Source organism: Equus asinus, chromosome 20 (assembly GCF_041296235.1).
Source record: "Equus asinus isolate D_3611 breed Donkey chromosome 20, EquAss-T2T_v2, whole genome shotgun sequence".
NCBI lineage: Eukaryota > Metazoa > Chordata > Mammalia > Perissodactyla > Equidae > Equus > Equus asinus.
Window position 1 is genome coordinate 49490969 of NC_091809.1, and position 13959 is coordinate 49504927.

The 13959-nt window shown below is 38.9% G+C and overlaps 1 protein-coding gene across 14 annotated transcripts in view; it reads left to right on the plus strand.

Annotated features, from left to right (window-relative positions):
• The window catches only part of LOC106840241 (NXPE family member 4), a 28290-nt gene extending 19843 nt beyond the window's left edge, over window positions 1-8447 (plus strand). For 13 of the 14 annotated variants that reach the window (XM_044752998.2, XM_044753003.2, XM_070490246.1 and 10 more), the window contains 4 exons: window positions 2173-2906; window positions 3410-3471; window positions 4823-5029; window positions 7578-8447. In XM_044752998.2, coding sequence (XP_044608933.2) covers window positions 2173-2906; window positions 3410-3471; window positions 4823-5029; window positions 7578-8113 — 1539 coding nt within the window. In that variant the 3' untranslated portion in view covers window positions 8114-8447. The remainder of the gene's footprint in view (window positions 1-2172; window positions 2907-3409; window positions 3472-4822; window positions 5030-7577) is intronic. The other variant, XM_070490245.1, reaches the window with a different exon arrangement.
• Window positions 8448-13959: the final 5512 nt, after the last annotated feature.

Below are 13959 nucleotides of genomic sequence, written 5' to 3' on the forward strand. Positions count from 1 at the left end.
TTTTCGTTTTTTGCTGAGAAAGATTCACCCTGAGCTAACATCTGTGCCAACTTTCTTCTATTTTATTTGTGGGTCACCACCACAGCATGGCTAATGAGTGGCATAGGTCCATGCCAGAGATCTGAACCTGTGAACCCAGGCCGTCGAAGCAGAGTGCACAGAACTTAGCCACTAGGCTGTGGGGCCGGGCTTTCTAAGTTGTTTTTTTAGAGGGATTTTGCTAGGAATCACAGTACACAGTCTTCACTTTCAGAGTTAATATTGTGCTACTTCATGTAATCTGTAACAACCTTTTAAACTTTTAGTTCCATTTCTTTCCTACCCCATTCTTTATGCTATAGCTGCCATATTATTACAAAATTATAGTTTTTACTTTAAATAATTATACATATTTTAACAAAATTAGGAGATAAACATATAATATTTTTTATTTGTCTGTATAGTTACCATTTCTGGTGTTTTCATTTCTTCTTGAAGATCTAAGTTCTCTCTGGTGTAATTTCCCTTTGGCTTGAAGAACTTCAGTTAGCGCTTCCTATAATGCAAGTCCAGTTGTTCCTTCTTCCACCTTTCAACTCCCCTCCAGCATTTGTCTGCTTGTAGTCACTCTCCTGTGCTTTTAGAGAGGATGTTTTTTGGTCTAGAGTTTATCATTGTTCTCTGCAGAAGAGTTAGTCCAATACAAATTACTCTGCCTTTACTGGAAATTCTGGAAATCCAATACTCTTGGATTAATATTATTACTGTTTTATTATTTGACATATTAAGTTTTTTTAATAAAAAACATTTTTATTTATCAAATAAAATAGATAGTAATAACAAACACTTTAGTATGTGCCAGGTACCATTCTGAATGCTTTTCCTATGTTAGCCCAATGATCTCCACAATAACATATGAGGTGGTTATTTTTATGACCCAAATTTTAGATGAAGAAGCTGATTCACAGAGAAGTTAAGGAATTTAACCTAGGTTGTACAGCTAGTCAGCGACAGAGTCAGGTTCTAATCCCAGGCAAATCTCTCTAAAAATGAGCTGCCCAATGGTGTGAGCATGAGGTTTTAAGAGTAGAATTCTCATTCACTGCTCGTTTAGGTGCAAATCGGCACCACATTTCTGGAAAACAATTTCACAGCATGTGTTAAGATCTTTAAAAATATTCACCACATTTCACCAATAATTCTATTTCTGAGTTCTCAGCAAATAGCCTGAACTACAAAGAAAGATTTATACCAAAGTTCTTCTTTACAGAATTATAAGTAATAGAGAAAAGCTGAATGCAATAACTGTCCAGAAAAGATGGAAATAGGTGAAATATTAAGCTATATCCATAGGCTGGAACACTATGCGGCCTTTGACCTAAGATGGAGAGTTTTTAACGGCACTCTTTTTAAAAAAGTCGAAATTCATTGGTAAATATTCAATTTATTCACAATCATGTAAAATAGTATATGAAGAATGAGAGAAAAATCACCAAAATGTTAAGAGTAGTTATCAATGGTTGGCATGACTGTGACTGATTTTTATTTGCTATAAAGTTTCAGCATTCTCTCATTTTTAATAATAAATCAGTGTTATTTTACAATTAGAAAATAAATATGTATTTTTATAAACCTATGTTTCTTATCTCCTAAGTTAGCTAAAGCAATCTGAAAAATACTGATAAATATCATAGAATGCTTAAGCAAAGTGAAAAAAGTGAAATAGAAACAACAGATAATCATATTTTACGTAAGAGCCCAGGCATTTTAAACATTTTTTAAGAACTTTTTTTAAATGACTGAATTCTTGTTTTAAGATAAAAAATAACAGAACAATAAACACTTGTTCTCTGCTCTGCAGTTAAAAAACATTATCTCATTTGGTCTTCACAGTTGTCCAGTAAAGGTATATTTTATCATCACCACTTTAAGGAAGAAGATTCTCAGTCTCTTTGGGGTTAAATGACTCTCTGAAATAGATTAGCCAAGGAGAAGTGAGGTTGTACCACCAGATTTAAGGAAAATCATTTTGCCTGTGAAACATATATGATAATAAAATCTCAATATCATTTTAGTTTAATTTTCGTATCTCCCATCATTCTATAAAAGATAGAAGTTGGCTAACCTACCAAAAATTATTACATTAAAGGGGAACATTTTCTATGCTCTCTATTGTATTCCTTGTCATTTCAGTTATGGACTGCACTCAAGTTGCCCATCTCCCTCCATCACTGGAATTACTTCACAAACTCCTTATGTCCTGACGCATTGCTGAATCCAGTAGTTTCACGAGCAGAGACTGAGCTGAGAATAAAGAAAATCATGGAGGAACTAGACCAGCTGGTCCCACCCAGACCCTTCACTCACGTGAACACCACCACCAGTGCCGCACACAGCAGAGCTACCCTCCTCAACCCTCAAGACACATACTGCAAAGGGGATCAGCTAGACATCCTGCTGCAGGTGAGGGACCACCTGGGACGCAGGAAGGAATATGGCGGGGATTTCCTGAGGGCCAGGATGTCCTCCCCCGCCCTGCAGGCAGGCGCTTCAGGAAAGGTGACAGACTTTAACAACGGCAGCTACCTTGTCAGCTTCACTCTGTTCTGGGAGGGCCAGGTCTCTCTGTCTCTCCTGCTCATCCACCCCAGTGAAGGGGTGTCAGCTCTCTGGAGGGCAAGGAACCAAGGCTATGACAAGGTGATCTTCACGGGCCAGTTTGCCAGTGGCACCTCCCATGTCAATACTGACTGTGCCCTGCTTTTAAACTCAAGTGCTGAACTGTGCCAGTACCTGGATGCCCAAGACCAAGAAGCCTTCTACTGTGTGAAGCCTCCACAGGCGCCCTGTGCTGCACTCACCCACATGTATTCCAAAAACAAGGAAGTTTCTTATCTTAGTGAACAAGAAAGGAGCCTCTTTGAAAGGTAAATAACTATTTTTGGAGACTACCTGGGCAACCATGGTAATGATTTCACCTACATATTGATCCAAAGGAAAGTGCTGTGAGTATATCAACTTTGGGACTCTATGAAGAGCCATTTTAGAAAAGATCTGTGAATTCGTTTGAGGACAGTGCCCACTCCCCAGTAGTCTCTAAACTTTTTGGATATTTAACCCTTGTCATTGAAACAAAAAATATAAACAATACAAATTAAAAGAGGATGAGAAATATACATGTGTGTACATGTATGTGCTCTAATATATTCTTTCTGCAATCTCGATAAATTACCTAGCACACCTTCCGGGTATCTGTACCCCCTAAACTAATAAGCAAAAAAATGAAAATTTAATAAATGGCTTGGAACCGTGGGCACAGTAGTCAATTATTATCACTAAGAAATAACTGAAGCAATGAAGAATGTGGCTTCTTGTGTTTCCTGATCTTTGGGGCCACCTGCAGATTAATTCCTGTACTTGTCTCTTTAAGGTCAAATGTGGGTGTAGAGATTATGGAAAACTTCGATGCCATCAGTGTCTCCCAATGCAACAGTAAGTTTTCCCTGTGTTTGATGAGTGGTTCTCAATATTAGACCCAGGTAAAGGGTTTCTTCTTTCTGCTGGACTTGTTCACTATTATCAGTCCTATTGGTGCTTCTCATCGGACTTGTCTGTGGTGGGCCAACATACCAGTTACCTAAGTGAATAAATGATTGAAATCACTAGGATACCATAAATCTGTTTTAGCAATATAACTCTCATAATCAATCTATTTATCAGGCAATAGATTACCTGGCCATCTAATACAATAACCTTCAAATGTCAAAACTCTCTTCCAATTTACACCTAGGTCTTTACCCCCCACACGACCACCATCAGCACTTCCCACATCATTACAAGACCAGAATCACCATCTAGAGGTTTCCAACCCACCATCTAGGAGTCAATTCATTACAATTTCCCCCTCTTGGTCTTTGCTGCCTTTCAAACTATTTTAGCATATAAAATAGCACTTCCACACTTATATTTATTAATTTCTCTTCAATCTGTTTGGCTCCAAACATCCTAAGAAATCTCTATCTAAAATCATTTAAGGCAAGAGCTTTTGTGTCTCTCTAAGCATTAACAGCTTGCTAATTGCAAATAAACTTGTTCACACTGAAGTGTAAATGTGTACCTAGAGGGAGAAATGGCATTTTTCACCCAGGATACACACGTACACTCATACCAGTTGTTAAAATATGAACTATTTCCTTTGGTTGGTGAATAATCACTGCCCCAAGTCCCCCAAGGGCTCCTCACCATCCTAGCCACCTCAGTCCCTCAGATTCCCAGACCATCCACAAACCAGTAACTAACAGTTAATACCTGGCCCGTCTTGGACCTCCAGGACTCTACGCCAGCCTACAGCCATATTCATGTGGACTGTCCAGGTCCCAAACCAAACTAGTTATTAATTTTTTGTGTATCACCCTGCATTTAATTCAAAGGATTTACAGTTTGATGGTGGCATTTAAGACACTATGACAGAGTGTGATAAACTTGGGGATAAAGTGGGCTAAAATGATAGAATAATTGAGTTTTCGCTACTAAGCAAGAATTGATGACTCTACTTACATAGGAAAGCAAACAAACGCTTAAATTTTACCCAGAAGGCTTTTTTTTTCTGGGAGAAAATATGTTCTGTATAATGAACATTATGGGTATCATTTAGAAAATTCATATCAGAGAAAAATTTTACTGAACAATAACTATTCCGTTAAGAGGATGATGCTTCAATAAGGCTTTTCTACTACGCTTATGCCCTATTAAGTAAATACTTAGAACAGACAGTAGGTTCTTAATAAATACTCAAGGATAATGTGATATTTTAGGAGAGCCTATCTTGCTGATTCTTTGGCAGAAAAAAGAGTTCCAACGAAAAAGAAATGCAAGTTTGGAATGACATCCACAATCCCCAGTGGACACGTCTGGAAAGACACATGGAATCCTGTCTCCTGTAGTTTGGCTCCGATTAAAATGAAAGAATGCCTAAGGGGAAAATTCATACATCTAATGGGAGATTCCACAATCCGCCAGTGGATGGAATACTTCAAAAGCACTATCAACAGTACGCTTCAGTCTAAGTTGTTATGCATAACCCTTTCAGAATCTTCTTTTTCATTTCAAGGGGAGAAAGAAATACGGGAAATGCCTCTTCTTTTTCATATTTCTTAAACACAACACACAAAAACTTTTCGCAAGACGTCGTTAACTTTTCTTTGAAAGAACACATTTCTCTGACTGGAAGGGAGCCAGTGTAGAAAACAGTTTATTACATCCATATCCCCGCAGAATTCACACTTCAGTATTTACCCAGCATGCTCATAAAATCGCTGACGGAGCTGAAGATAACCTCATATATTATGTTGTCCGCCTTCTACAATTGGCATTATGTTTAAAGGTGTGGATTCTAGATCCAAATGGCCTGGGATCAAAATCTGGTTTCTCCGTGTCCTATCTGGGTGACTTTAGGCAAGTTATATAACCATTGTGTCCCTTAGTTTCCTCGTCTGTAAAATGGAGATGAAAATAGTACCCACATGGTAAAATGAGGTAATGTAAGCAATGCATTCAGAATACTGTTTGGTACATAGTCAGTTCTCTTTAGTGTTAGCTATCATCACTATGATCATTACATGAAAGAACAGATGCTACCACAACTAGAAGGACCTGCAACTAAGATATACGACTATGTACGGGGTTGGGGGGGGGGTGTTGGGAAGGTAAAGCAGAAAAAAAAAAAGAACAGATGCCAGGAGCTGGGTGGTGACTTTGCATCAGGTAGGCACAATGGTTAAAAGCATGGGCTTTGGAATCTAACAGACTTGAACTGTGCCACTTAGAAGCCATGACCTTGGGCATGTTACTTATTTTCTCTGCCTCATTTTCCTCATCAATCAACTAGAAATAATAATAGTATCTGGTCCTTGTTATGAAGATTAAATGAGGTAATGGGTATAAAATATTTAAGATATTGTAAGCCACACAGGCATGTGGAAGCTGCTGGGTAAACAACAGCATATTGCAATTATTATCATTAGTTAATGTCAGAGTTGGGGCTAGACTCCTAGTCCAGTTGCTCTTTTTACTAAACCAAGAATGCGGTAATAATAACTCAGAATCCACTACTAGATCGTAGCCCTCTAACCTGGAAAACCATCCCTGCCTGCCCTCTGTGTGCTGGGCTCTAGCTTTTATCACTGGGGTCAGTGCACCTGGTGTGGCTCCTGGTGCCAGGGGCACTCTGGCCTTCCTGACATGATGCTGCTCTTGTGATCTCAAACTCAGAGGGTAAGCTGATCCTCTCGATGAAAAGGGAAAATCAGTAGGGCTCCAAGCTATCAGTGGAATTCCTAACAGAAGGAGACAGTTTTACATTGTGACCTCTGATAAACAACTGAACTCCTTGGACCTCAGTTTCCTCATCTATAAAATTAAGGTTCTGGTGATGACCTTTAGCATCACTTCCTATAACAGAGTACTGAATTACTGAGTTATTACCATCTGTGACTAATCTCCTAAACTGCAGTAGCAAAATATCTGTTGCACATTTTGTTAAAAATTAAACTCTATGCCCATAGTGTGCTTTGAAAAAGGAAACGGAAGTAAGCTGGAAGCAGAATGAAGAAAATCATTCTGCCATTTTCCTCCAAGCAACCCTCCAGCATCTCCATTTTCAAACCTCACTGCATTAAGGCGTTAAATGTAGCCCTTTACTTCCAAGACGGCACAGGTTACAAAGCATTAATAATCCTTTTCTACACATTTTTCTCAGAAGTTCTAACTACAAAGCAGCTGGCCTTGATAATCTGATAAGGATCTAATTAATATGATGAAAAATGGAAGGACTTCATTTTATTCTGTTCCTATTACATTTACCATCAAAAGTTTTAAGATCGGGTGGACTACTTTCACAAGAAGTGAGAGCAGCTTCAAGTTTCAGCACAGATTCTGTCACTAGCTGTGTAAACTTGAGCAGGTCATTTAATCTCTTGGTTTTCTTGTCTATAACATGGCAATTAAATATATCCATATATGCACAAATATATATATGAAGAGCTCTGAGGGGAATGAATATATAAGTCCAAATAAACGCTTTGTAAACTGCAAAGTCCCTCACAGATGAATAGTAATACTGTTATTATAGATGCTGTACTCAGTACCGTTCCATGCATATGCAAAGGAAACACACAGGTATAGAATGTAATTTCAGTCTTAAAGGAACTTACAGAATATTTGGAGGAAATAGGTCTACTTATTTTTTTTAAATGTAAAGACATCAATTAGTACCTTTTTCTATCTCAAATGAACTTAGTGTACAGTTAAGAAAATGTACAAAAATAACACCTACAAAACTGACTACATCATCCTCCAATGAATTTACTTCAGAGCTTACCATCCCCAGTCCATTTGGTTCTACATGGTTCTACAAGGGGGCATACATAATTTCTTCTTGTGCAACCCTCTTGATTGCTCTAATAAGTTTTAAACCTAAAACCTATAATAAATCAGCCATGATTAACTTATTCAATCATAAACACTGAAGCTTTTCTTCATCTTTATGATCTTTGTAACTTTATTCTCCTTTCATTTTGGGATTGCCTATTTGTCATCAGCACTGAAGTCAGTGGATCTGCATGAACTTGGAAAATTTCAAAACCTGCTTGCTGTGGACTTGGATAAGAATATCAACATCAAGTGGCAGAAACATGGTTACCCCTTGATTGGATCATTGATCTACTCAGTCAAAGATATTGAGTACCTCGCCCGGGTCATTGACAGAACTGGAGGAGAGAAAAATACCATCATTGTTATTTCTCTGGGCCAGCATTTCAGACCGTTTCCCATTGATGTTTTTATCCGAAGGGCCCTCAGTGTCCACAAAGCTGTTCAGCGTCTTCTTCTGAGAAGCCCAGATACTATGGTAATTATCAAGGCAGAAAATATCAGGGATATGGACGCTGACATGGAGAGATTTAGTGACTTTCATGGTTACATCCAATATCTTGTCATAAAGGACATTTTCCAGGATCTTAATGTGGGCATCATTGATGCCTGGGATATGACAATTGCATATGGCACAAATAATGTCCACCCACCTCAATCTGTAGTCAGAAATCAGATTAATATATTGTTAAACTATATTTGCTAGATAACACATATCTCTGAAATTCATTTACTTAATTAAAAACAATAAGTGTTTGCTGTCATGTCAAATGTGTGTTTGGTTCTGAACTCCCAATTAGCACAAGATAATCTGCACTATGGTTGATCCATAAACCACCAGTTCAATCAAATCAGTTAGTTACTTCTAATTTGGGCTTCCTCTTAAAAATAAAAATACTCATGAAAAGGACCTACCGTTCTTGATCAGAACCCTGCCACTCTTCACAAATGGGGAGTCAAGACACCTAATGGTTAAAAGTTCTTCTCTCTGAGGCATGGAAATTCAGAGCAATAAAGTCCTTATAAAATAAATATGTGGAGAAAGCACTTCCATTTCCTTATTTCTACCACTAAAGATAAGCTCAAGGTGATTTCCAAGTGGGAAGAGAAGTCTTGTGAGGCAATTCTCCAGGTCCACAGTGCTGGAGGACCAGCAGAATTCCAAGCAAGGTTCCTGGGATACTGAAAACCTCTGACTTTTCTCTCCCTATAGAACTCCCACTGCTAGGAGACTAATCTAGTCTATAAACTTTATCCTTCAGGAATATAGGATAACACAGGCAAAAGCACGGTGCACTAGAATTCACGGAGCTGGGCCTGGGTCCTTGTGTTGCAGTAATTCTATAACTTTGGATAAGTCACTTCCGCTCTCTGGACCTTGGTTTCCCAAACGAAGGGGTTAGACTAAGATTCGTAATTTGCAAACCTTGCTCTGTACAGCTCTGGGTGTTGTAGGTGGTACTTCAGGTACTGCCTGGATGGACAGGAGTTAGGAGAGGTGCCTGGTGGGCAGGGTGCAAGATCTGCCACATCACATCAGCCAAAATATCAGCCATTCTTACACTATGTGTATTGGACTTCTGGTTGGGCTTTCGGTTTGAAAAAAGTTCCACTGTTTAAAACATGTTTGAAAAGCATTATGCAGATAATCAACAATTAACACATGTAGGTTAATATTTTAATCATACTTACTTGCATTTTAATAGGACTTCCCAAAACTTGACCGAAAAAGAATGATTGATATGAGAATTTCAGTTGAATAGGGCAATATAATTAGTATAAAGCAATTTGGCATCATATTCTTCCTTAATTTTCCCCTCTAAACTATGCCCCCAGATATCACTGGGTCCCTGACTTACTCTTGCTGTATCTAGGAAATAGCAATTGTAATAGGAACATCTTAAATATATCTAGCCTCTCGGCAAGGGATAATAAATTTTCTCCTCAATTGCCCATGAACCACAGTTCACAGTTCAGTGCCCAGCAAACACTCAGATGGTCAAAAATATTTATTAAATCCCTATCATGTGCCAGGAACTGTTCTAGTCTTTAGGGAGACAGTGGTCAAAAAGGCACGTGAATTCTCTGCCATCAAAGAATTTACATCGTGGTAAAGAAAAAAGATAAACAAAAGATATAAAATAATTCCATACTGCAAAAGTAGTAAGAACAAAGTATAGAATAAGGTAATACGTTGCAGAGCGACATGGTAGTGATGGAGGTGACTAGTCAGAGAAGGCACCTTAGAGGAGAAGACGTTTCAAGTGATATCAAGATAATGGAAAAGAGGCATTCATGAGACAAAGGAGAGACAGATGCTAGAGAAAGAACGGCAAATGCGAAGCCCCTGAGACCTGATGGAGCTTGGTTTATTTAAAGAGCAGGAGACCATTATGCCTGGAGTATTGTCAGTGAGGGAAATATGGAGGGAGAAGAATTTAGAGAGGAAGGCAGAGGCCAGATCACTATGGCCTTGGAGCCTATGGCAAGGAGTTTGAATTTTATCCTAACTAAAGTGGGAAGGCAGCTGGGGGAGGGAAAATAGGAGAGAGGGAAGGAAAGAGAGGGAGGGAGAGAAGGAAAGAGTGTGACACAACTCTTTCTGTGTTTTCCTCCTGCCTCCCTGGAGACTCCTTCCCACACTCCTTTGCCAATTCTGCCTCTACTACTTGGCCTCCAAATTTGGAATACCCTGGGGTCAGTCCTACCCACCTGCTTTGCTCTGTGCTCTCATTCTGGGTGATATCCACCCTGTGGTTTAAAAAACACCTGTAATTTTGACAACTTCTAAATATTTGTCTCTAGCTCTGATCTCCCCACTGAGTTTAGCACTTGCATATCGAATTACCTACTTAACTCTCCATTTTTGCATCTAGGAGGCATCTCAAACTCAACATGATCAAAGTAGAATTCTTATATCCCTATATTCCAAAACACATTTATTTATCCCTAGTCTTCTCCAATTGAAAAACATGTTAGCAAAATCCATAGAGTAATCAGAAGCTATCCTTGATTCACCCATTTCTCTCACTCATCTCAAAGTTTTGCCATATTTCCTTACAATGTATGTAGACAATCTGTCTCTTCTTCTCTTCTTCCACTGCTGCCTTCCTAGTCCAAGCTATACCACCCCTGAGGCCATTACTGGTTTTTCTGCTTATAATCTTGAAACTTCTACAAGTCACTGTCTACACAGCAGGCAGACTGATCTTTTAAAAATCGAAATCAGATTATTTCACATCCTTAGGTAAAATCTTTCAATGACCTCTAAACTCCTTTCCATGACCATAAGGCTCCCTTTCTTGTCAGTCCAGTCTCAGGTCAATTATCTCCCGAGAGAGAATTCTTCCTGACCACACAAGCGAGAAGTAGATCTCTCGATCTCTCTGGCAATTAGTCACTTCACCATGTTCTCTTTTCGAGTAACTACGTATCGCTATCCAAAATGATCTCATTAAGTTAGTCATGTATGTGACTCTTACCTGTTCTACTCAACGCTAGATTTATCTAAGCTCCCGAACTATAGGGCCTTGTGTTGTCCACCAGGTGCTTTGTCCACAGCGTCTAGAACAATGCCTAGAATATATTAACGGTTCAGTCTGTATGTGTTAAATAAAACAAAGGCTCCTTTTACATTTGCTAGGAAGGAAGCCTGAGGCAATAATAGCTAATAGCTACCTATTTGGAATTAGAGAGATGTTTATGTATAAAATGACACGGCATGCAGTAAAGACATGTTCTCTTTCAGGTGAATCTGTCCATGATATGACAGAGAGGCTACAAGATTCATCCAATCTGCAAAAGCCCACGAGATGTGTATCACAAAATGTTTTGATGTGTTGACTCAGAAATGAAGAGTTTAGGAACAGAGATTGTATTGTTCATTGTTACCTATGGATGACTGCAGCTTTACAAGAGAAAGGAGAGTATGGACACCTGTCATTGGGTGCACTACTGTTTGTGTTACCAGGCAAACTTTGCTCTTTTGGAACATGGACAATGATATTGATATACGTGGCTCAAGGAAAGGGCTTGGCACACTTAGGGCAGAAAAAAGGAAGAATAAGATTTGGTCCCCACCCAGAAAGCAACCATAATTCAACCAAAGGGACAAACTTGTATAAAGATAACTTAAAAATGAAACCGGGGGTCCACCAGCATGGCCAAAATTTCTGTATCTTAAACTAAATTAAGCTCTAGAAGTGGCCCTTTAATGAATTTTCTACTTCCATAACCAGGTAAGGATCATATTGAGTATATATTCCTGCCCTCAGTCCATTGTCCAAGCTGTTCCTTTTTCATGGAAGGAACATCCTTCATAGCTTTCTCCAATTAAAGAGAGCTCAGTCATCCTTCAAGTCCCAGGTCCATACAGGCATATTCAACCACTCCCTCTTCTGCGTACTCATAACAATATTTTCCCATGGCTATAATGTTGTTTTGTGTTGGAAATAATTCTATATGTGTCTGACAACATAGATAACACTGAAACTAAATCACACATTTGATAAGGGCAGGGAATATATCTTTACCACTTATAAACAATTCCAGACCTTCAGAGCTGAGAGACTACACATGGATTCCCAGTTATTTTCAAGTTTGCAACTGCAGGCATGCAATAAGTGATTGGGACTAATAAGTAAATCAATGAGTGAATAAATAAGTACCTAATTTGACTCATGGGGAGAAAGAAATTTTCGGATAAAGCTTTCTTAAAGGATTAATGACAGAAAATATGACTCATTCTCTTTTTTGCCCTCATCTGTACTGCCTTTTGTATTGAACAACTATTGTTTCTGTCCTGACCAATATTCCTACTTCTAGTAACACAGGCCCTCTTTTACTGGGGAACTGCCCCTTCTCCACTTTATATCATACTAGAGGGACTGTCAACCATGTGATTCTGACTCTCTGTGGATCCCATTCATCCCATCGAAGCATTCTACCATCTATATAAGTGATGCTCCCAGCAGGATCTATTGGAACTGTTGTGTGGACAAAAAGAGCTTGTATGGAGACGGAATGATTTTATTCCACAGATTTCTCCTGAAACAAAAAGAGAAGGACACAAATTAACGGAACTACTAAGTGCCTGCTTTTATGCTTAATCCTCAAAACCTTAAGAAGCCTGCACTGTTAATATCCCACTTTATAGATGAGTAAGTTCCGCCCTAGAAAGTTAAGAACTTGTCCAAGATTGTAAAGCCAGTCTATTGAGAACCTTTTATTTATCAGGTATTATACACCTAATGGGTTCTAGTGATAAAAGATAAACAAGTGGTCCTACTTTGGGCACAGCATGAGACGGCAGGATTCTTTAGAAAAGACAATAATGTTCGGAACAGTAGAAGGCAGCAGGAATAGAGGAAGACCAAATATGAGATGGATTGACTCCATAGAGGAAGCCATAGGCGTGAGTCCACAGAAGCTGAGTAGGGCTGCCGAGGACATTGTGGACGTCCCTCATTCACAGGGTCACCAGGCGTCAGAGCCAACTTGACAGCATGTAGCACACGACAGTATAAATAGATAACAAGAGATTAACACTATAAAGTAGGAAGCTGGTGGTAGATAGGAAAAACTGCAGAATTTATTCAAAATGGTGGGCTTGGCACCTGCTGCAGGCTCCCCTGTCAAATAGGTCCAAAGAAATGTCTGGAAGGAGATTTATAAAACTTTGTTACCATGCTAGAGGAGAAGAATAATTTCTTTCATCAGAACAGAGAATGTGAGAAAATTCTAAAAGATTGAAATCAGAAGAGATTGGATTAAAGTATGAAACTACAGCACCAAATGAATTCAGGACTGGACTGCCACAAAAATTTCCTACACCAGGATCAGGAGGGAGCCCCAGCGTGATTGACAGAGAAGCGGAGGTATGACTCCTCCACACCTCATACGAAAGCACTGAAGGTATATGCTTGGGTTGGAAAGATAAAGCAATGTCATGCACAACACCTAAGAACAAAAGGCAGACTGGACTCTGGAGAGACTAGGTGTTGGCACACAGCACCAGGCAATATTTCTAACAACTCTCCGAGAAACGAACTGCAGTAAACAGATATAACATCTACAGAGGCTAGTGGGGAATCTCAAATTCAAAGATGAACACATATCCAAAAATTAGCCATCATTTGAAAAAGACTAATGCTTGCAAGAAAGGCATCAAGCACAGCAATCAGAAGAAATTTACGCATCAAAGAAACAGAGCAAGTTATATAGGAATTTAAAATAATTATAATTAATTTCCAGAGTGACGTGAGAAGATGTTGCAGCCATACTTAGAGTTAACTAGATGTTCATTAAACTAAACCTGTGATAGATGAAATAAAGACAAACTCGAGGGACACACCAAAAATTAAAATGAATACAATAAACTGGTGAGATGAATGAACTCAAGAATTCCTCCAGTTTGTACATAGCAGTGATCATATTATACAGAAAAGAATAAAATTTCCTAATCAAAAGAGAAATCAGGTTGGAATATAATACTAAACATGCATGTGCAACCCAGAAACTGCTGTCCTAGGCATTTATTCCAGAGAAAGGATA